General features: G+C 44.3%; 2 protein-coding genes and 1 long non-coding RNA gene across 6 annotated transcripts; 1 reads left to right on the top strand and 2 right to left on the bottom strand.

Annotated features, from left to right (window-relative positions):
• Nucleotides 1-1,338: 1,338 nt before the first annotated feature.
• LOC113027204 (gamma-aminobutyric acid receptor-associated protein-like 2) lies at nt 1,339-6,726 on the bottom strand. Of its 2 annotated transcripts, none has more exons than XM_026176830.2 (4): nt 6,209-6,726; nt 3,602-3,657; nt 3,343-3,515; nt 1,339-1,823 (listed from the first exon to the last, which is right to left on the bottom strand). In XM_026176830.2, exons 1-4 carry the CDS (start codon nt 6,459-6,461, stop codon nt 1,733-1,735), a joined length of 573 nt encoding a protein of 190 aa, XP_026032615.2. In that variant the 5' UTR covers nt 6,462-6,726; the 3' UTR covers nt 1,339-1,732. The 2 variants fall into 2 exon arrangements, with proteins under 2 accessions (XP_026032615.2, XP_080159798.1); XM_080303672.1 differs by having other exon boundaries at nt 6,182-6,470.
• An 831-nt stretch (nt 6,727-7,557) lies between these two features.
• Nucleotides 7,558-17,529, bottom strand: nqo1 (NAD(P)H dehydrogenase, quinone 1). 3 transcript variants are annotated; one of them, XM_080303653.1, is made up of 7 exons: nt 17,450-17,529; nt 16,266-17,224; nt 14,694-14,861; nt 13,444-13,574; nt 11,558-11,671; nt 11,176-11,277; nt 7,558-8,198 (listed from the first exon to the last, which is right to left on the bottom strand). In XM_080303653.1, the coding sequence occupies exons 2-7, from the start codon at nt 16,267-16,269 to the stop codon at nt 7,839-7,841; spliced, it is 879 nt and encodes a 292-aa protein (XP_080159779.1). In that variant the 5' UTR covers nt 16,270-17,224; nt 17,450-17,529; the 3' UTR covers nt 7,558-7,838. The 3 variants fall into 3 exon arrangements, with proteins under 3 accessions (XP_080159779.1, XP_080159775.1, XP_080159780.1); XM_080303649.1 differs by having other exon boundaries at nt 16,266-17,234; nt 17,450-17,497; XM_080303654.1 differs by lacking the exon at nt 17,450-17,529 and having other exon boundaries at nt 16,159-16,288.
• On the top strand, nt 17,103-20,683 carry LOC145429746 (uncharacterized). Its single transcript, XR_013910036.1, has 2 exons — nt 17,103-17,243; nt 17,413-20,683. It is a non-coding gene; the product is annotated as an uncharacterized LOC145429746 (long non-coding RNA).
• Nucleotides 20,684-24,388: the final 3,705 nt, after the last annotated feature.

Raw genomic sequence — 24,388 nt, 5'->3', positions numbered from 1 at the left:
CTGCCATTCATCTCATGTAAACAATAACGTGGCCACAGCGTGACGTGAAAAAGGCGCATATATACCTTTGACGTTGCATGAAGAACTCTGTATTCCTCGTCCACACATAAACGCAAAAAGGAGTTAAAAAAAACCTCCGTTCTCGGTGACGCGGACGAAACAGCTGCGTGTTCACAAATACCCGTGTAGGTGTGGACGCAGCGTGAAAGAGTTAGAAGTTTATTTTATTACTGCCTGTGATTTATTGCAGATTACTTGTATTTGCTTAATTGTTTACTAAATGTTTGAGCTGTGAAATAAACCGCAATGGAGCAAAATATGGGCGCGTGTGGTTGGAGGATGTTTGTGCGCGAACATTTTTCTTGTAAAACAAAGGAGCAAAAACAAGTTTGGGAACCGCTGCCTTAAAGTGACATTAAAGAGTTAAAATCTCTGTGAAAAGGTAAAATAATAAATAATAAATGTAGTGAGTGAAGAGGAGTCGCTGAGTTCATTTTCAAACTTTGCTTTCGTAGAAGTCAGTAACCACATTCTCACAACCTCACTCAGATATCGAGTGTCTGGTTCCTGATTCGAGCTGCTAATACCAAGTATGAGAACTCAGCACGCAGACGCGCTTCCACGAACTTTCATGTGTCCCTGGTCGGTTTTACCCAGAAATCACTGCGGCAACTTCATCCCACCGAAGAGCTCGTTGCACTTTGTGCAGCGTAAAATGTCACGATTAGAAACTCTAAACAGGAAGTGAAAACTACTAAATGAATGAATGTTTTGCAATAAAGTGACTGAAAGTATCAAAGGTTAAAATCACAACACAAGTCATAAATGACACCAAACAAAAAGAAACGAGACTTCCTCCTAAAGCGTATACAATCAGATTTCACTAAAACCAAGGAGCAAAGGGTCAAAGTTCAGTGAATCATCACGCCTCAAACAACACGTTTGAAAAGAGATTATTTTGAGCGACGTCAGGATCATCCTCAGTGCTGTGAGAGGTTTTCTGGATATTTGTTCCACGTGCACGCTCCAGACCATCAAACAAATCTTAATATTAGTTAAAGATAACCTGAGTAAATACAAAATACACTTTTAATTGATCATTTCATTCATTCAGGGAAACAAAAGCTATGTGAAATGACACCACTCTGTGCAGGTGATTCTCTGCAGCAACATTTGTAACAATGTTGTAGTTTTTCTTTGTTTTTTGTCGCTGTTGTGTCATCTGTTAACACCTCGACTGGAGGCGACACTCATGGGGATCTTTTGTGCTGAAGAGTCACATGACCCCATTTGCATCAAATAACACACAGTTTGAAGAAATGAGGAAGGTGCCCGGGATTTATTTTTGGCTTTTTATTGGTTAGGTCATCCAGCTACCTTACCGTCAAATAATTCATTTTTTTAAATATCATCTTCAAAGAAGAAAGCACAACTGAAAGCAAAAATCATTCACTCGTCACTTTTAAAAGGTGGAAACAATCAATAATAATAGTAAATCAAGGTTCCTACTAAAACACTCAAATCACAACATCAAACAAAGAGTAACTGAAATGTGACACACTGGATCTGTAAAGAGGAGGTGAGACATGAGCCGGGACAAGCACGCCGGAGTCTCCTGATGCGCATCCGTGTCTGTTCCAGTCTCTGAATTTCCCTCGCTGTCTCCCAGGGGCCAAGTGAGGGCTGTGATTGGATGTGGGTGGGTGTCAGGAGAGGCAGCTTTTATTTTCCTCTAAAAGCCAAAGGTGTTCTCCCCGCTGTAGGCCACGTATAAAAAGCCGTCCTCATCCTTCTCCTTCTCGTAGAGCTGCCCCATCGTGATGCTGAAACATGGAGGGAGACGCAACGTCGTCACTGAACACCAAATAAGAAAACAATCCACCGCAGAAAAGACACCGACAAATCCGCCCGGTTAGCATTTTTTCATAAATAACAACAGAAATCTGTGAACATTTGGAGGAGTAAATGGCCTGTATTTATATAGCGCTTTACTCGTCCCTAAGGACCTCAAAGCGTTTTACACATCCAGTCATCCACACATTCACACACACATTCACACACAGGTGATGGAGCTACATTGTAGCCACAGCCACCCTGGGGCGCACTGACAGAGGCGAGGCTGCCGGACACTGGCGCCACCGGGCCCTCTGACCACCACCAGTAGGCAACGGGTGAAGTGTCTCGCCCAAGGACACAACGACCGAGACTGTCCGAGCCGGGGCTCGAACCAGCAACCTTTTGATTACAAGGCGAACTCCCAACTCTTGAGCCACGATCGCCCAAGTGACGCACACTAGCACATAAAGAGCGGCCGACAGCCTGTAAACAACAGTAGACTTGTGATAGCAAGCAAGCGAATAATGAAGAAAACAGATTTTTAGACGGGAAACTGTGAGAGAGAGAGAGCTGTGCATGAAGTGTGATTTTATCCTGGTGGAAGCAAAACAGCGACAGTCAGAGTGAATTCATGACGATGTTTATGTGAAGCGTAGTTTGGATCTTCTTTTGCTGCTGGTTCAGTCAATATTGTTGGGAGAGAGATCAAACTAACAGCTTTAGAATCATCTGCACAAAGACATAAACACAAAGCGCGGAGCCGCCGAAACATCAGAATCAGCGAGCTGTCGGCTTTCAGCCCCGACCGTGTCCGCGCCGGCGGGTGAGAAAGGCGACATCTCACTGATCCTGATGTGTCGGCGGCTCCGCGCTTTGTGTTTATGTCTCTGTGCAGAATCCGTGTTCCTGCTCTCATTTACTGTTTCAGCTGTTTGGTGGTTGTTGAAATTTTGTGAGGTTTAACCTGAGATTCTGGCGTTTCGGGCAAAATAAATTAATATTAAAAAATCAATTCAGGATTTCAATGAATCGATATCACGTTATCCAAGCCAGAATCGATTTTAATCTATATATCGATAATCAAAACCCAGCCCTAGTGGAAACTGACCCACTAACACTGAAATACTGAGACGTGCAGCATTCTGAATGCTGAGAGACAAAACTGAATGAATACAGTATTAAATGAATGACGGGAAGATTTACAGTTTTCATCTGTTGTGTTTTGCAGTAGAGTAAATATCTTCCTGTCAGGCCTTCTTTTATCATTCGTCCTCCAAAAGCCGAGCAGATTCATGGAAAATTAAAGATATCATAGATATGATGTCTTTTATCTAAAGACCTTTGAAACTGAAACGGTTAATGGTGGCAGCCACCAGTATTCGCTTACAATCAAACATTCAACCCTCACTTGACCTGAAGTTACAGAGCGAGGTCATTTCAGATCTCATTATTTTACTTTATAATATAAAAATCAGACAACGAGGTCCTCTGAAAGGCTGAGCTCACCTGGACTGAGGCACCGTCTTATCCACAAACAGGAAGATGGCCTTCTCCGAGGGCAGCTGGATGCGTTTCCTGATGATCCACATGAACTGGGCCACTGTGATGTCAGAGGGGACCAGGTACTTCCTCTTGTCGATGTCCACTATCTGTGATCCCGACACTTTCTCCACGATCACCTGAACGCAACGACACACACATTTCATCATCAGCGAACTGGCCGACTTGCAGAAGCAGCCGCCCACGCGTCGTCGCACTCACTCACCGGGACGCGGTCAGGGTACTTGTTGCGGATTTTGGCTGACTCTATGCATCGATGTTCTGCAGGAGACAAAGACACACGCGGGTTAGTCTGACGGGTGTTTCTCGGCACCTCGCGCTGTTTCCAAGTGAAATTTTAAAAAAAAAGGCTAATGAAAGTTAACCAAAATGAAACTATAAAGAAAATTATTATTATTATTTTAACAATAATGAAACAAGAAACTGACTCTGAGTTCTCACTTGATTAAACCACAGAAACAAACATGATTAAAAAGACAGAAAACTACAATAACGATCAAACAGATGCAAATTATAAGCAACAAATAACAAAAAAACAGACATTACAAAGAGCTGCTATTCATTGCAATCGAATGTTCAACTTAATTCAACAGCTTTGCATGATTCACAGTTCAAAATAAGCCTTCTTTATCTCATACAGAGCCTTGTTTCATATGAACATCCACCAGGAGCAGTGGATATATGACAGGGTTTAACAAATGCAGATTTAAGTCCACTTCAATCAGTGAAAAAAGGTTTTCAGTAACTTTCTAAATGCAAAGGCAAGCTTTGGCTCCCTGCAGCGCCCCCTGTGGTGTGGAGGCTAGCTTCAGCAGTTTGTTTACATGTACCAAATATTATCAGCCTTCTTAAATGATCAATAAAAGCTACTTTTCAAAAAGCAGCTGACTTCTTCAGTTTAAGTCTTTAGGTCCCTGGTGGTTATGTGAGGAGTTCTTCAGAGAGGTTTGTTTAGAAAAAACCTTCCTCAGACAGCTCTCAGCACCTCCTGCTGCTGATTATGTACAGAGATCGATATCTGACGGTGGAGTTGTTGTCAGTTAACACCACCTCTGGCCGCCCGAACACCTTCGATCCGCTCACTCAAAAGAAGAACGTGCAGGCACTGAATCTTTAATAAAACATCACCATGTTGCCTCTATGATATCACGCCGCATGCATTCCTGCAAGTATTTATTCTGGCAAATATTTGCACTAAAGTAAAACAATCACTCTCGTTTCTAACAGTTCACCAGCTCCTTTTCCTTCAGATCATTCGTTTTCACTATGTCACATGAATTTAAGATGAATGAGCACAAATGGACAAAAATCCTTATCGCGGTTTGTAGTCAGCCGGCTGAAACAGCGCTCGGCATGAGGCCGCAGGAACCACATCTTATCTTTCACAGGAAGCACTGGGGTTGCCCTGAGCTCCTGTTCAGGTTTCACAGTTGGCTGCCATAGACATGCTAATTGCTGCAGTTGCTTCTAGTTTGCATGGAAGATACTGAATTATCTGCAAACCCTCGCTAACTACTTCCTGAACTGTAGTGAAACACAAAGTGCAACACAACCCAGAAATTCACCTTCCCTGTAAAGGTTTCGACTTTTGTGTTTTGCATTTTTACAGCTAGAAATTAGCGAGCATTTGCAGAAATGTCCGCATCTTCCTTCCAAACAGCGACTGGGGCGACGTGTAGCGACCTAAGCCATCGCAGGAAGGTCCATACAGGTAGCACCGTGTACTGTAAACCTCCAACCAGTCCCCTCACTGATCTAGGACCGTGTGACTCTGTGGGGCCTTGTTCACGCCACCCTACAGCATCACAATGGCAAAATGGTGGACAGGTTAATGGTCATGTGACTACAAACCCTGAATAGTGCTAGCTTGAAAGAAAGAACCATAAATACTTTCTTAAGCTTTTGTTATAACAACATTTAATAAATGACACAAAAAAGTTACCACTGATCTTTTTTACCTAAATCAACAGGGGGGGGGGGGGGGGGGGGGGGGGTTGGGCCTTCACCAACATGTGCTTGTCTTTCTTAACGGAGACAACATTTGTGCTATTTTAAATCCTACAAATAATATTTCATGGTAAGTTTCAACCACTGGTGGAAGTCAGCTTACACAATATTTATTACAATTGCGTAATTATAGAATAATACAATATTTTTATGTGAAATTAATGGATATAAAACTATTTTACAGTAACACAATCACAGGGAAGGTGCTCCTGCACTCCTCCTGTACTTCACTAAGTGAGTTTTCCTGATTACCTTGATTTACTTTACTGTACTTCAGCTGTAACTGAGCACACTTTAAATGATCCCTCAGCACATTTACATGTCTAAACAGATGTTTCCAGCTGTGTTGCATGCGGCTGGCCCGCAGTGTAGAGCTGTTTGGTCATCCAGCTGCTGATGAACTGCGAGCAGAGGCGAGGCCCGACTAGCTACTTGCTGAGCCAGTATACACGATTAGCCTGAAACTGGGTCGTCGTGTTAACAACAAAGACACGATGGTTTGTCCGCTTCCACGAGCCCAGTACACGGCTTTAACACTACGGGTTTAAAAGTTAACGTTAACAGGAGCGGACATCAACATTTACACCTGTATGTCCCCGTTAATGGATCGCTGGCTCCTCTATGGACAAAAGCCTGGAGGACAGGCCCGGCTCCCCGCAGGGCCCGTTTACCAGCGACACCTTAGAAACTTTAAAGCCCACATTAACTCCCATACGGAAGAATAAACAGCTAGACTTTTATAACATAATAATAACAACTCATAACTATTTTTCCTCACTAATCAGAACGTCGCCTCCATTCTCACCCAAAGAGTGGTCTTCTTTGAACATCCATTTCATGTTTGCCGTTTCCGGGCTCCTCTCGTCGGGTGCAGCGGGCTGTAAACGCGACTCACGGTTAAATTTGGGGCTCAGCAATCTTCCCGCTCGCTGTCCTCTCAGTTTTAACCACAAACGAACACACGGCTCGGCACCTCCCAGCGCTCCAGCTACACAACAACAACAACAACAACAGCAACAATCCTCTTCTTCACGATCAGCCTGCTGAGCCCCGCCCATCCCGTGACGTCACCAAGGCCCCTACCATTCCGCCATGTAAAGGGGGGAGAGAAAGACGGAAACATCGACTCTTTCTCTCTGTAAACGTATTAATAACGAACAAGCAATGGCGAAATGCATCATAACTAGGCTAATAACCACATAAGACCTAAGTAAGATTAAATGTTTCCATTTCACTGTATGCATAAGCCGATATTAACATTTCACATGGTAGTTTATGCACTGTTCCCCCCGTAGTGATGCGCAGTCATACGTATTTCTCCTCGCTACAACGTAAACACAACCAGCATTACAGCATTGTCCCCACAGACATGCGCAGTTTGAATCCCCTAAATGCAACCATTACTTTCGTTAACAAATGCTGAGTATTAAGAATGTTTTATGATGTCGTGGCAGGGCTAAGACTTCTACAATAATTAATTGATATTAAGATAAAATGAATAAATATCTATCTTCCTGTTTTGCTTTGAAAGGAGAGATCCAGAGCACAGCCTCCAACTACAAACCCATGGCCTTGGTAATTCTGCTTCTGGAGGTGTTGCAATCAGAAACGTGTCATTGCTTTTTTTCCTCTCTTCTCATTTTATTCGAGTAACATAGAACTAATCTGTCCTGAACCTTACATAACAGGGGGGTCCAACTCATTTTACATCATGGACATACAGAAAAAGCTCTGGTAGCTTTTTGCCAAGACTATCCTGAATTTTGGACTAACTAAAAGTTTATATTTAAAGAAGAAAATAATAATTTAAATTTATTTTTAAAAAAAAATTGTTCTGTTTTTCTATCTGTTACTGGCTGTGGCAAGGTCTTTGTCAGTAAAATAATTTGTAAAAAACTGAAAATACAAATAAAAGCTCAATAACTTATGCCCTGGGTATGGCGTCTTTTCTATACCCATTCAGCCCACGGACTTTATGTTTGACATTCCTGTTTTACAAAATAAATAAAAACCAAAGGCATGAATACTTCTGGGATTTTTAAAAACCTTTCCAAAAGCTGACTCACTAAAACAATATATTTAAAAAGCTGGCATTAAGTAATTCAGTTGTATAAAAGCAGGTGGGTGCAACTTAAAATGTTACGTTTAATGAAATCTGGTGAAATAAACTTTATTTGATTAGGATACATTCACTTTACATCAAGCATAATTTCTTTGATGTTTTTTTGGAATACATAAAACTTTTATTTCATACATTTCAGTTACACTTTCATCAAATGTATTGCTTCATGTTTATGACGACAGAATTTGTTTTAGAGTAAAAGCTTTTCTTTGTTCAGATATTCTAAAAAGAGAAATGCTCCAGCACCAAAGTAAGTGCTTTAATACAAAGTTTTATTCAAACTTCAGTAAACGTGTCTAAAACCACGCGTGAATTACACTGTACGAATGGAGCCACACGCCTTCTTCCCGTTGCCTCGTTCGTCTTCCGCTGTGGCCGCTCTGGTCTGGTTATTGGGCGGCAGCGGCTTCCCCAGGTGGTGTCCTGTGGAGATGCCGAGAGGCTGCGTCGCTAGTTCCTCCTTCACTTCCGGCCGAAGTAAGAATCCTCCCTGAAAGCTGAGGTCAAAGAGCTCACAGCGGGCAAAGGTCAAAGGATTTTCTGCAAGTAGTCCTTTGAGTCGAGTCCGCCACCCCTCGAGCATCGCGGCTCGTGCAGCTGGGGGACTGTGAGCCGGACTCCAGAAAATCTGAGGAGCCAGAACCTGAAATCCACAGAAGTGCAGAATCCCATTCTGGAAGAAACAAGAGCAGACAGAAGGGAGGAAGATGATTCCACAAGCATTCATCTTTGGGTTTGTTATGTGTTATTTGTGTAGCTTTCCGTCTTATGCCCTTCTTTATCAACTTTAATTGTGTTAGGGTTTTGTCTCTGTGCTCAGTCATTTCCCGTTTTATTTTGGTAGCTCTTTATTTCCTTGATTATTTTCACCTGTTTCTTGTTACCTAGCTGTTTTCACTCCAATCATTAACCGTCAGCTGTTGGCTTCCCAGACTTATCATCTGATGTTTGTTCTCATTCACTTCATGGATTTTCTGTTTTCTGGGTTCCTGCTTTGAGTCAGTTTTGTTTATATGTTTACCTTCAGCTTCTGTTATTTGATAAAAAGAGAGAAACAAAAGTCCCAAAAGAACTTTGAACTGCTGGTGGTACAGTGGGGCAAAAAAGTATTTAGTCAGCCACCGATTGTGCAAGTTCCCCCACCTAAAATGATGACAGAGGTCAGTAATTTGCACCAGAGGTACACTTCAACTGTGAGAGACAGAATGTGAAAAAAAAAAAAATCCATGAATCCACATGGTAGGATTTGTAAAGAATTTATTCGTAAATCAGGGTGGAAAATAAGTATTTGGTCAATAACAAAAATACAACTCAATACTTTGTAACATAACCTTTGTTGGCAATAACAGAGGTCAAACGTTTACTATAGGTCTTTACCAGGTTTGCACACACAGTAGCTGGTATTTTGGCCCATTCCTCCATGCAGATCTTCTCGAGAGCAGTGATGTTTTGGGGCTGTCGCCGAGCAACACGGACTTTCAACTCCCGCCACAGATTTTCTATGGGGTTGAGGTCTGGAGACTGGCTAGGCCACTCCAGGACTTTCAAATGCTTCTTACGGAGCCACTCCTTTGTTGCCCGGGAGGTGTGTTTTGGATCATTGTCATGTTGGAAGACCCAGCCTCGTTTCATCTTCAAAGTTCTCACTGATGGAAGGAGGTTTTGGCTCAAAATCTCACGATACATGGCCCCATTCATTCTGTCCTTAACACGGATCAGTCGTCCTGTCCCCTTGGCAGAAAAACAGCCCCATAGCATGATGTTTCCACCCCCATGCTTCACAGTAGGTATGGTGTTCTTGGGATGCAACTCAGTATTCTTCTTCCTCCAAACACGACGAGTTGAGTTTATACCAAAAAGTTCTACTTTGGTTTCATCTGACCACATGACATTCTCCCAATCCTCTGCTGTATCATCCATGTGCTCTCTGGCAAACTTCAGACGGGCCTGGACATGCACTGGCTTCAGCAGCGGAACACGTCTGGCACTGCGGGATTTGATTCCCTGCCGTTGTAGTGTGTTACTGATGGTGACCTTTGTTACTTTGATCCCAGCTCTCTGCAGGTCATTCACCAGGTCCCCCCGTGTGGTTCTGGGATCTTTGCTCACCGTTCTCATGATCATTTTGACCCCACGGGATGAGATCTTGCGTGGAGCCCCAGATGGAGGGAGATTATCAGTGGTCTTGTATGTCTTCCATTTTCTGATGATTGCTCCCACAGTTGATTTTTTCACACCAAGCTGCTTGCCTATTGTAGATTCACTCTTCCCAGTCTGGTGCAGGTCTACAATACTTTTCCTGGTGTCCTTCGAAAGCTCTTTGGTCTTGGCCATGGCGGAGTTTGGAGTCTGACTGTTTGAGGCTGTGGACAGGTGTCTTTTATACAGATGATGAGTTCAAACAGGTGCCATTCATACAGGTAACGAGTGGGGGACAGAAAAGCTTCTTACAGAAGACGTTACAGGTCTGTGAGAGCCAGAGATTTTCCTTGTTTGAGGTGACCAAATACTTATTTTCCACCCTGATTTACGGATAAATTCTTTACAAATCCTACCATGTGGATTCATGGATTTTTTTTTTTTCCACATTCTGTCTCTCACAGTTGAAGTGTACCTCTGGTGCAAATTACTGACCTCTGTCATCATTTTAAGTGGGGGAACTTGCACAATCGGTGGCTGACTAAATACTTTTTTGCCCCACTGTACCAGCAGCTCGGTGACTGGCTCTTATCTCCTTTTTATGTAATCACACCCACATCAGCAGTGTTGCTGCTTTTCAAAGACTCCTGATGCTCAGTTAAAGCTTCATATTTTTTTCCTTGGACTTTCCTACTGTAGCTTTGCATGAATTAGAGGCGTTCCTTTATCGTACCCTGGCCCCTCAGCAGTCAACAAATTATTTCTGTTCAGCTCCACGAGCCTGCCTGTCAGAGGAGGAGGGTGCATGTCTGTTTGTATCAGCTGATAACGGCGGTAAATGGGCCAACGGATGAGGACAAAGTCAGCTTTGAAACACTGGAGGAGCTTCAGTGGTTTATCACAGTTTTATCAGCCGAGACACTGAATCACATTTGTGCCTTTGTTTGTGCTGCAGCTTGTTAGGATCAGAATAAGATAATCCTCTGGGATAAAATATGGGCCTTCACTACGATAACCATACACATTGAAAAAAATGAGCTTTGAGGGCCAGGCCCGTCTCCCTGATGCTGTACCACATCCATGTGTGACTGAGAGGCTCCAGTGGATTTGATAAAATTGTGACATTTAATAACTCAGGAATGAAAACAACATCTGTCTCCAACAGGAACATCACAGCTATGATCGATTCCCATTAATCTGCCTCCAACAGGTTTCTGTATGTGAGATTAGGATTACAGTGGATCCTCTGAGTTTTTGTTACTCTTCTGCTGTTTGAAGTTTTGAATTCTTTTGTTTGATTTGTTGCAGCATCACTGAGTCTTTGATTTTCCTCCTAAGAACTTTCTGTTTTGTGTGTTCTGGTTCACGATGTTGCCTTAATGTTTTGACTTCTCATCTTACTGGATCTTACTGCATAGTTGTGCATGCCGATTAATTATATAATTTACTATGCTTGTAGTAAGTTGTGAATTCTTGGTCTTTGTTTTGAGTTTATTTCTCGGGTGTCTCACCTGCAGAGGCCACAGGGTGACGTTGATGTCCCCGTTGATGCCGTCAGGCTGAAACATCGTCGGAGCTGCTCCGGTCGTGAACGACAACATGGCTTTTTTATCCTTAGAGGAAATATAACATACAGTTGGATAACCAGACCAAAACACGTCCACAAAGAAAAGCTCTTTATTTTATCAACATCAAGTTTTCCAATAATTTTCAAACATATGTACAGAAATTCCTTTCTTGTCTTTTGCTTTTCATCTCTGAAACATGAGCGCATCACCTGACTGTCCCACTTAAATGTAGGTTAAATCGATAAATCCAGACTGATATTAATGGAGTTGGTTGTGTTATTTGTTGCATCCTTCTAATGATTTGATGTTCTCTGCTGGAACGTACCTTGAATATCCCGTTATCGTACATCTTTTCCAGGGAGAAAGCGAAGCCCTGTGACAGCACTCTGTCTATCCAGCCCTTCATGACGGCGGGAAAACTGAACCAGTACAAAGGAAACTACAGAAGGAAAAAATAATGTTGTTATTAATACCATTCAGAATTTTATTATTCTCAGTCATTTTCTAGTTCAACACTCTTTTACATCAAGCATTTCCAAAGACGCAAACATGCCTGTACTAAAAGCTGCAGTTCCCCTAATGTCCAGCAGAGGCAGAAGTGAGTCAGTCCCCATAGACTTCCAAACTTTACAACAGAAACAAACATGTTTACAGCCTGGTAGCTGGTCTCTGTACATGGAAGAATGTTTCTATAACCAGTGTTGGGAAGGTTACTTTTAAAATGTATTCCACTACAGATTACAGAATACATGCCCCAAAATGTATTTTGTAACGTATTCTGAATACTTTGGATTACTTTGTGGTGGAGGTAAGCATGGACGACACAGAGCTCTCAGTTCTCACTCCTTCTTTATTCCTCTCCAAAATCAACTGAACACATCGCGCCACAAAACACAGCAACACACTTCCTCAACACTGGGTGTGAGTGGAGCCCTCTAGTGGTCCACCACAACTTAATATATTATCAAGCAGTTTACAACTACATGAATGTGATTTATTACTATTACTGAAGGTCCGCGGCACTGAACCGTAGTAAAGGGACCTCTGGCTAATATATCGGGTTCATGTCGGGCTCGTAGCCGAAAACTAACTTTACTTTGTTGTGTGGGTCAAGTTTGCTAGCGAGACACAGAGAGAGGCGTTGAAAGGCTGCTGCAACAAAACTTATTGTTTCAGAGGAAAACACGAACACGGTGTACAGTCGAGTCTTAACAGCTTACTTACAGCTGGGCTCGTCAGGCACTCTTTTTGGCTGCAGTGGTTATTATTATATTTACATGCTTCCAGCTCCCGTTTCTGCTCCGTGACAGCTCATACTTTTCATTTTTCTCCCTCCTCGCTCACAGACACATCACGGGTATGACAGTCCATTCTCCCTGCAGCACGGACTACACTGCCCATGATGCTGCATTCTTTAGAGCCTGTAGCATTCTGCCTGTTAGCTTAGCACAACAACAACAACAAGGCCTCTCTCACCCAGGAAACACACAGTGGCAGAGAGAGCGTCACCCTGTAACCATGGCAACCGTAACGCTGCTGCCTGGAACAACAACATAGCTGTCAAACAAAACCCAAACAGTCCTGACCCGCGACAGTGTGAAACAGGAAAATACCGCCGTGTAATCCCTTTATTTCAACAAGGTAAATGTATTCTGAATACCGAATAATTGTTCTGTTGGAGCCTTATGGAGTATTTTCAATGACCTCATGTGACCAAAAATATGGCTGCTGTGAGGTCACTGTACTAACAGACCGTCCGAGAAGGCGGAGCTCCAGGTTTGGAGAATTTTATTTGCAATAGAGATACGACAGCTACTGAGGAAGATGAATTTTATCACCCTGAAAATCTAAATCCTATTTAAATCTAAATTTATTTCTAAAACCACTTTACTTCATGTTGCTCAGATGGTGGTTTTATTAGTCTGTGTTCTGCTTCACTTTAAATATTCTGACCTTTCATGAATCCGCCTCAGGAATAATCTTTCAGAAGAACAACAACATTCCCGATGAGCAGGGCGATTTAAGGAGCTTGTTGAATTTAGAACACAGAAGCTGAACATTACAAACCATTAAAAATGGAACCGATCTCTGTATTCTCAGGATAATCCAGGATGTGGGCTCACTTGTGTTTGTGGGCACGATGGAGAGGTTACTCATCATGAAATGGGAAGTTGTGACACTCAATAACTGCAGCTTTTAGTGACCTCTGACCTGGAAGATGATGAGCTCGGCCTCTGTTACTTTGCGCTGCTCAGCTACGATGTCTTCGCTGAGACGGCCCTCCATCCCGGCGTGCAGGGTCTCTTCTCCGTACTGGAAATGCTCAGAGTTCCTCACATCACCTGAACACAACACGCTCAGTCAGAATCTCACTGGGAGGTTTTATCGGTTCACTTTAATTGGGTGTTTTCAACCCAGAGGCACCCTTTCTATATAAAACAAACCTTTGACTTAAGCTGAGAGTTATTTCACTGATACCCATCAAAGGCCATAATTTATTAACAAGTGTGATGCTTGTGAGGGGAGATAGTCCAGTGTGCAAAAAACTGATCAGCAGCATTTTTTAAAAACTTTCTGTAGAAACTATAACAAAAGCTGTAGCGGCTGGAAAAAGGCAAATCTCACATAGTCCCTGAAACATCCCTTCAGGTCAGCATCTAAGGTCTGAGTGCAAAGCTGAGGCAGCAGAGCTGTTTGTTGGGTAGCTTCAAAGTGTTTGATGAGGTGATGAAGGCAAGGTTAGCAAGAGTCACGTGGCATGCCTTCATCCATCAGTCCAATCATTAAAAGTTCTGATGATAGTTCAGGGCGCACAGGAGCTGTTTTTCACCGGGAGACGTGTCTTAAAGTTTCAGCTTCCTCTTTGGTGTCCACTGCACACAGAAGTTGTGTCACCATGTGGAGCTGAGGGGCATTTCAGCTCAGAGCATGCCCCGTCTGAGCACTACAGCATTAAAGAGCAGACTACAGCAGACAAAGAAATGATTAGCCTGCGAATCAGACCAAGGTATGTTTCATTCACTTTAAATATTTACACAGATTTAAAGGTGAGGATTTAAAGGTGAGGTGATGGACCACAAACTGAGAGACACACAGAGAGCAGCATTAAAGCTCGAGTTGGTGTTTTGCCAGGATTTGCTGACAATGAGAAAGATGAAGCTCGGCTCAAAACGTGCCCAAAGACACAAAACAACAAAGAATAAATATGTCAGATGAATGCAGACGAAGCACAAAAAAGGCCAAAAACTGACTGACAGATGCAACGTGAGCTCAGAGAGACACGCCTGCAGTCATCTCTGTCTCGCAGCATCTGAAGTCATAAAGTTTAAATGTACAAATATGATGAGCTCCTGCACTCTGCTCTGATTTAAAAATAAAACGATGAAAAAAACTGTAAAGCACTGATGATGAAACAAGCAATAATGTGTGTGTGTGTGTGTTCCCCGTGTGGGGGGGGTCACCGATGATGTCATCCCGCGTGGCACTGGCTTTGAAGTTCATGGCGTACAGGTCAGACACGATGACCTCGTATCCCTGCAGCTTCAGCTCCTGCAGCGCCACGTCTCGAGCCGCCGCGTTGAACGAAGCCGGACTCTGGTGGGCGTAAACGATCAGAGCTATCTTCTGAGCTGACACACACACACACACACACACACACACACACACACACACACACACAGACACACACAGACACACAGACACACACACAGAGACACACAGACACACACACAGACACACACGTACACACACACACACACACACACACACACACGTACACACACAGACACAGACACACAGACACACACACAGACACACACGTACACACACACACACACACACACACACACGTACACACACAGACACACACACACACGTACACACAGAGACACACACACACACACACACACACAGAGACACACACACACACACAGACACACACACACACACACACACAGACACACACAGACACACAGAGACACACACACACAGACACACACACACACGTACACACACAGACACACACACACACACACACACACACACAGAGACACACACACACACACACACACACAGACACACACACACACACAGACACAGACACACAGACACACACACACACAGACACACACACACACACACAGACACACACAGACACACAGAGACACACACAGACACAGACACACAGACACACAGACACACACACACACACAGACACACAGACACACACACACACAGACACACACACGTACACACACACACACACACACACACAGAGCTGTTAAACCTTGAAATCAAGTTTGATGACTTTCTTTGTCGTGTTGCTCAAAATATGAAAACTGGAACAAACTAGTGAAAAAAATGAAAAGAGTTCAAATTTAAATCTGGATGTTTATCAGAAACATTTCCTCTTTAACAGTAAACACAGACGTACAGCTCATCCGACACAATCGAGCTTTAAATAGTGTTTCTAAATACAAAAGACAGGAAGCAGAAAATCCTGTAAATAACCTTCAGAAGGTGAAACTAGAAACGTTAAAGTCACAGCAGGCTGACCGCAGGATTTCACAGTGCTTTCTGTTATTATAAATTCCTCCTGGTCCATCTGGATGTAAGAACAAAAACACATTCCTTTGTTTTGTTTTTAGCTTATTTTTTTATTTCATGCACAGCTTCAGAAGTCCGAGAGAATAAAAAAGAAACAGGAAGCCTCCAGTTTAGTTTTTCCTTCCACTTTAACCAATAAGCAAATGTGAGAACACCCAGTGTGGGGTGTATTAATTCATTACGCTATTTTACATTCCTGCAGTGATCCATTATCCAAACCTGAAAATCTTTCTTACTTTGAGGTCACTGTTTTTACAGTTCTGAGAGCAAACTTTATGAAAAAAATTACAAATACTTGGAAATATAAAGAAAGACATAAACCTGAGGTTTGTTTGGGAGCTGTGTGGATGCACACGGTCTGCCCACAGGACGCTCAGCAGTTTATAGATTTGTTTCTCAGATTTTTACCAATGAGCGCAGACACTTACCCATGCTGCGTCTGCTGGACCCGTCGGCACAGGAGACCGGCTTCGCGGAGCTTCTTATAGGCCCACGGCTTTGTTAGCGTGACAAACAGGGTTAGATCAGATGTCAGGATAGAACAAACCTGTCTGAGAGTCATAACAGCATACCGTGGGGGGCGGGGCATGTTGTCAGAGTGCAGGGCCGGTTCAGCGGGGTGAACGGACTCTCATGACTGACAGCAGAGTGGACTTTCACATAGTTCACGGATGATTACAAAATCACATAATGGAGACATGATTAAGAATATGAGGCCTTTTTTATTTTGATTTTGATCTCACTCAGTCCACAGGACTAATCTTTAATCAGCCAGCCAAGCAAAAAATAAAACGACAAAAAAAAAGATTAAGTGGAAGCAAAAAATTATAATGATAAAGTCCAAAAACAGGCTGGACATGAAAACAGCCAACGCCAGCCAGGAAACCACAGGAACACCAAGAACAGGAAGACCTCACACAAAGAAAAAGGAAAAGGAAACCTGCAGCGAGCAGCAACGCGACACAGCGTGACAGGAGCAGGCGGGAAATCAGCTGATACTGAGGGACAACGGTGAGGCTTTCTTACTCAGCTAACATCATGCTCGTAAGCTGTCAGTACGAACCACGGCAGTGAGAAACAGGTTCTAATAGCATTATTATCCCTTTGATCTAAAAGGGCAAAGGTCAGAGGTCAAAGTCTGATCAGGATCCACTGAAAGCTTTTCCACCTATCATGTTTACAGACACTCAAACGCTACAAAAACCATAATGTCCTTGGCTGAGGTGAGTGGGAATCAACGAAGAAACCCAAAAACCATCGAGATTCACTGCTTAAAGGTGCAGTAGGCACCAAGTTTAAGTCACTTCCATCAGACAGGCACCGGGACCAGGACCGGGACCGGGACCAGGACCAGGACCAGGACCGGGACCAGAATGAGGACCGAGACCTGTAAACAGCTTTGTAAAGTGAGACATGTTTAGAGGCAATCCCAAGAAAACATCTTTCACCCCTGAGGTTGTGTGCTGCAGCTAAACTTAGAGACGGTCAGTTTATCTGTGTGTGTGTGTGTGTGTGTGTGTGTGTGTGTTTATCTGTGTGTGTGTGTGTGTGTGTGTGTGTATGTCATGGTACAAGAGAGTGTCTTGAAGCTTCTATCAGACGCTGGTCATACCTGGAAAGCTCATCTGTAACCATCGTTCTCCTCCTGGACTCCCTTGGAACTCTGGATTGGATCTCCTGCTACTCCCACTGCTCTCACCTTGCCCGGACACTCGAGCGTGAATCTGAGTCCTGATTGGATAAGGCACAGACAGGAAGGAAAAAGTGATGATTATTAGTACAAATGGAAGAAGGTGATGGACTTGGATAAGTTTAGCTTCTTCCTACTCCTTTTTGAATATGTTACCATATTAATTATGACTATTCTGTTCTCCTTATGTTTTACTTTGATTTTTTTTTTCATTTTCTTTCTGTATTTTTTTTTAAAGAAAAGAAAGGCGTACAATTCCACCTCCAAATAAATTCAAGATGTATGCGAGTTGTGTTTCTGTAAAATATTCGGCGTGTCTACATTAACCCGTCTTTTCCATATCTATCAGATGTGACCTTTATCTGAATGATCCTGAGGTGGATTCCCGACACGCTACTCGCACGCTACAGTTCAGGCTCAGCAGGCTGCACTATCATAGGAATGCTGCCTGCACACCTGTGTCACCTGCTGTTCACCTGATTAGACCTTCAGATAAGAGTGTGCTTTACATGCTGATGTGCAAACTGTGAATGCAGCTCTTCCAGGAATGAAGCGCAGCAGCGCTGCATGCCTTTCAAACACACAACCAGATGGTGCAGTCTGCTCTTCTGCACCAGTGAAACATCACAGTTTGATCCAGTGTGAACAGCAGCCAGTTGTTCAGCTGGTGCTGAACTTGTTCTCTGGGTTAAAAACATCACCGCTGCTGCTGCTGGATCTCTGAGCACCTCAATGCTTCTGGACTCAAACCTGTAACTCCATCTCATTCACACGGAGTGAGCTCTGGGGCTATGAGGTACACGCTGAAGTGCCAAAACCTGCAGTTCCTCTAACGTCCAGCAGAGGCTTCAGCAGTGACTCCCCCTTCATAGGAACCCTACAGGGCGGGGGGTTTAGATTCACCAGTGTGGGTCAGCTGAAGGGAAATGGCAGTTCTGGTGAAAGTTGAGACGATGAAAGTGTATTCACGCCGTGTCTGTGCTACCTCTGTCAGCCGTGACCTCGAACCGAGCCGGGGCCTTTCAGTGTAAGTTTTGCATGTTCTCCCTGCGCCTGCAGGTTTCCCTCCACAGTCTAAAGACTCACGCGTTAGTTTGATTCTATGCTGGCCATGTGACCTGCTGTATGAGCGTGCGGTCAGAGCGCCACATGCAGTTCAAAGTGCTCCCATTGGTCAGTAAGAGGTCATAAGATTAGAAATGCAGCTGAGCTGTGGATGTTTCTCTGATGAGGCAGAGAAGACCGTGTGTAACTGTGCTAATGTTGTTTTAATAAAATATATTTACATTCATAATAACATACATGTTATTATGTCCTGTGTGTCTAATCGAACACAGGACAAACTCCGCACAGTAAAAAAGTCTGAAGGACTTTCATGCACTTATTTTAGTCCCTGGTGTCTCACCTGAGTTCCATCCACGGTTAATCAGCAGAAGGTTCTTGAGGCCAGCGCTGTCCTCCACTCTCCACCAGTTTGTCAGCTACGTTCTGGTGGTAACTAGGTCTTCATGTACCTTGTTTTTGTGATTTAGTCCTTGTGTTTAATCTTGTTTCCCTGTTCCTTCGTTAGTGGTCACATCTCCAGACCCATCCACTGCTGAAGCTTCTATCGGACGCTGGTCATACCTGGAAAGATGGGGTGGAGCCACCACAGGAACCCACACTGTGCATCACTGCAGTGTTCGTGTGTTCAGCTGCTGATGCAGAAAATGTAGAATTGCTTTAATATTTGAATCCAGGGGCGGGTCCAAACTTTTAGGGGGGCTCAGTTTCCAATCATACTGTCACGCGTGCCTTGTAATTAATATTAATGATTCAACTGGAAAACGTCACAATGTTACGTTCCAAAGCCACCTAATGTGTTGGATGACCTACTGTAGTGTCTAAGAATAATTCAGAGGGAATAATCAGAGATTTCAATCTAATCCACCGTTTTAGGGCGGAGCCTGTAGTTATCGAACCCGAGGCAAAAACTCAGCCCCCGAGGCCTGGAGTTCGACACCTGTGTGCTGGAGGGTGTAGGGAGCCACAGCCCTGTCCCCCAGGGCATGAAGCATGCATGGAGGAGATCCAGGCCCAAGGAGTGCGAGAGCCCAAGGAGGACCACCGGAGGGGCATCTGTGCCACCCACCTGGGAAGCTGAGGAGAGCCCCAGACGAGGAGTCAGCCAGCAGCCACGGAGCAGAAGCCAGACGGGGCTGCAGTGGCGTGCCCGTGGGCTCCGCCAGCTGTGCCAGAGTGTTATTGTAACATGTTATTGTTAATACTATTAATGGTTGTTTTTAGGGGTGCTCTGATGGAACTAGTCTATGTTTGAATCTCGCTCCGCTCCTCAGACCTCAGAGTCCGAAGAGACACTCAAATATTTAGAAAAATCACAGGGCTTTGCTGACAGTGGTGAACAAACACATGGAATCAATTATTCAGGGGGAGGGGCATCCGAATTACAGTCTTATTGCACCACAACAGTTTATAGTTTCAAGCAGGTCCAAAACCAAAAGCCAGATTCTAAGCCAAGCTGACAGCTGAAGTAAGGCCAATATCAGCCCAAAGTCAAGCCTACCTGCAGCCCTACCTGTCCAGGGTGTGCCCCGCCCCTCACTCAGTGATAGCCAGGCAAGCAAACATGGCGATTTTTAGAGGACGCTCAGTATGGTGTCCAGTGTTTGAAGCCAGTGCAGAGCCGAGGTTTGAGCTTTTTGGCTCTTATCATTTTATTTTTTTTCCTGGGATCGTAAAAAGCATTTTAATACTTGGAATAGTTTAACACAGAGAGCTGCCCAGAAGAGCGATTTTATCACAGTGGAAGTAAAACAGCCAAAGCAAAAGGGAATTCATGACGATGTTCTCAAATGTGTTTTGTTGCTGGTTCGGTGAGTTTCGGTTGGAGTGATGAAACCTGCAGCTTCCGAATCTCAGATGTGGGCTTTCAGCACAGACGGCGTGTCCGTGTCCACTTTGTGTTTACATGTTTTAAAGGAATCTGTTTACCTGCTTGCTAATCGTTTGGTGGTTGTTGAAATGGTTTTGTGGGCTTTTAGCTGAGATGCTGATGTTTCTGTGGACAACACACGTATCTGTATTTAAATAGCAGATGTGGCGATACATCCCATTAAACCAGATGTTCTCCCCGGGTACCGGGGCTCTGATTTTCAACAGGTTAGTTGTTTCTTACTTAATTACTTTGTGCTGTATGACTGGCATTAAGGAGGTTTTAATCAGTGGGAAAAGCTGTAAAACTCAATCACAGCTAAACGTCCAAAATTTAAACTCGCGCTTGTTTGTTCTGCTGCTCACCACAAACAAGTGAACTATAAATGGCTTCAAGCGCACATAGGGCAGGGATAGCTCAGTAGGTAGAGTGGTGGCCCCATGATCGGAAGGTCGGGGGTTCAACTCCATTGAACGGCTACCCTGTGGTACCCCTGAGCAAGGTACCGTCCCTACACACTGCTCCCCGGGCGCTGCATTGGTGGCTGCCCACTGCTTCACTGGGTGAATGGGTTAAATGCAGAGGAACTATTTCCCTATGGGGACTAACACATACACATTATTACATTATTATTATGCACACACATGCACGCACACCTCTGCCATTCAAAGACACTTTGTGTATAGTAATAATAATATAGTATATTAATCTTCAACAGCAAACTGAACGTTGATCTCTTCCAAGGAAGTTTTTTTTTCATTCAGCATTTTCATAAAACGCTTATTTTTATAGATCTACTATGCAGTCAGTCATATATTGAGTCTGAAAGTTTCCCCAGCGATGATAGAAATATGCGGATGTGACACATCAAAGAAGCGCTCTGACACTTTAATGAATCGGCTGCTGTGATTGGATCGCTGCCAGCAGCCTGCTCTGAGTTCTGAGACCATCCGTGACACAGCACAGCTTCCACGGCTTCCACGGCTTCCAGCAACAACGCCGCCTCGGCAATTCTACTCAAGATGAGTAATGAGTAGAAACACCAACAAGCCACACAGGTTTGTTCCACTAAAATGAGACAGAAAAGGTCATTTTGCAGTTCCGTTTAAGTTTATTACTCAAAGGAAAACAATGTTTTTATCACGGTCCTGTATGTGATGACTCGGTGTTTTTCTTTTGATTAATATTATCACTCGTGTCTCATGTGACTCCTGTCCCTGCACGCCGTGTTCCCTCTGCTCAGTGTCAGAACTGTGTCTCGGTGCCTGTCGTTATGCTTCCTGTTTTATTTTGATGGTCCCTGTTCTGTGTTCAGTCTCTGTCCCCATGTTTTCTCTGCGCCTGTCCTGATCCCACTTCTCCGTGTCAGTATTGCCGTAGTGTGACCTCAAAATGGACAAAAAAGTAGGATTAAGCAGACAAAACATCCACAACTTCTATGCAGCGTGCACCACATACATACCACGCCCACACACCTGCTGGCAATAGGTCAGCATTTTCAGAACAGGCATGATTATCTATTAGAGCGGGTTTAAATCAGCAGTCGCCAACCTTTCACGGACGGTTTAATTTCAGGCAATATTTTCACGGACCAGCTGTTAAGATGTGGCGGATAAATACAACAAAATAAAATGATACGACCAAGACAAAAAAACCTGGTATTTTGTAAATATAATAATAAACGAGAATTCATTGTGTAACTGTGTAACTTCATCAGCAGCGTCCTCCTGACAACAACATTGAGAGTAACATCCTGCTCTCTGGTCGCTATAACGGGGAAACATTTCTTTCAAAATAAGACGCACAACTACAACACGGGAAAGACCCAGAGGAACCGAGTTAACGATAAAAACCCTGAAAACCATACATTTCACACCCGAGTCTCAACTCTCACGGCATAAATCATCCTGCTATATTATCATAACAGGAGGAAACTGTGGGAGTTTTCCACTGAATCACTCCACCAACTCACCTGCCTGCCCTCAGTCACCGTCATTGCATCCCGCTGATTCCTCGCTCTCGGAACCCAGCCGCCTCACCCCACCTCCCCTGTTGCCATTTCTCCACCTGCAAACCTCTATTGAGACTCCCGGTTGCGCTCCCTGAAGCCTGCGCCTTTCCTTCGTGCTCCTGAGCTTCTATTCTAGTGAATTTCTCTCATTTTCACTGCCATACTTTTAATTAATGTATTTTGTTTTATACTACGCATATTTTATATGTCATTAGGTCATTTATTGTGGAAATTCTCATGCATGAACTATTGTACTGCATGTTAGTTCTGCTGGTGCACCTGAGTGAGATGCATGCCCATGTGGATGTATGAGCAAGGCAAGTTGAAGCAGTAGAGGCCAATTTAAGTCAGAGCAAGTTCAAATGTTCTTAAAAGTATCTGTAAAGTGCTCATTTCTGCCTCAAAGCGGAGGTCAGCCAGCGAGGTATGTTTTGTATGTTACATAGATCATTGTATGTCTCTATTTCACCCGTCGCACTATTTATTGAAGTGTGTGTTGTTTTAGTTCGACGGGGGTGTAGTTTGTGATCAAAGTGATACTGTAACAATATCAACACAAAGACCTTTCAACTCACATTACAGCCAACTTCATGCCATCACATAAAAAAGCTCTTAATTGACTATAAGAAGAGGTGGAAGTGATAGTCGAACTCAGAACTGCATAATTCCCGCCCCCTGGTGGCGAAATCGTGTCATTGCACCAAGGACCAAGCTGCTGCAAATGTTATTGGGCACAATGATTCACCAGTTGCTTCTTCATAAAGAGTCTTTATGAAGAAGCAACTTTATTCTTTATTAAAGACGTCCAGAAGCCAGATATTGAAGTTCATGTTTGGAAACGAGACACAAGGATGAAGAAACAATAAGAAACTGTGTTTAAGTCTGACAACAACAGCACCACAAGTTAGCCAGAAGCCTCAATTTTATCCCACAACTTAGACATTCACATTACTCACACTCTCATTACACATACATATAAGATCTTGGGGGTGGGCACGCTACACGGAATCCAAAGTACCATCAGGGTGTACACCTCACCCCTGGCGTCGTTGCCCACCTCTCAATTTTAAGTACACGTAGACATTGAGGGCTAGCAGGAGGGACTATGCGCTTACCTGCTGCTCTCTGGCAGGTAGCTCCATGTCCTCCTGGGTTTTAAAGGCACCTTAGAACACATATGCATCAACACTACAATGAGCGGGTGGAGGGAGGTTTGGAGTCTTCTCTCACCCCCATTCTCTGCGACCTGCTGGAGCGGGGGGGCTAGGAGGAGGAGTTGGCCGTCCGACTGCGGTCTGGAGTGTGGGGCCTCCCTGCTGCTGCTGAGTCGGGGCGGTCTGCCTCTCCCCACCGCAGGGAAAAGGGGAACACCACCTGGGTCTGGGTGCAGTTCCCCCCTCCAGGGGCAAGGGCACCTAGACCCGGTTCGTAGAGTACGCTTGGGGAGTGTGATCGTGTGTACAGCGTCTCTTTATGTCTGTCTCCACGTTGGTTGAGTGTGGAGTAAGAGCATATGAGAGCATGAGGGTGGGAATGGATGTTTGTGTCTGTGTGTGCCTGTATGTCTGTGTCTATATGTCAGGTTGGGTATCAGACACCACCTCTCTGGGGACACCTCAGGCCCTCCAAGGTTTGGAGGCCTATCTCCCCCACCACCACTTCCCCTGCCAGTGGCGGACTCCCTCAGACATTGGTGCGTTGGTGGTTCTTTGTGTCTGGGGATGGGCGTCCAGGTACACACCGGCTCACTCCTTGGCGGCCGCTTATCGGGGCCTGGAGCCTGGGGCTCGCTCGGGCCACTTCGGGGGTGGGGTGCCCCCAGCCTCTCGGCCTGGGGCTCGGTCACTCTGGTGCAGCTGGCTGCCGGCAGAGCTCACGGGCGCGTCACTGCAACTCCCCCTGGCTTCTGCTCCGCGGC

Source organism: Astatotilapia calliptera, chromosome 1 (assembly GCF_964374335.1).
Source record: "Astatotilapia calliptera chromosome 1, fAstCal68.1, whole genome shotgun sequence".
NCBI lineage: Eukaryota > Metazoa > Chordata > Actinopteri > Cichliformes > Cichlidae > Astatotilapia > Astatotilapia calliptera.
The sequence above is the reverse complement of the archived record's forward strand: the minus strand, read 5'-3'. Positions and strand labels throughout refer to the sequence as shown.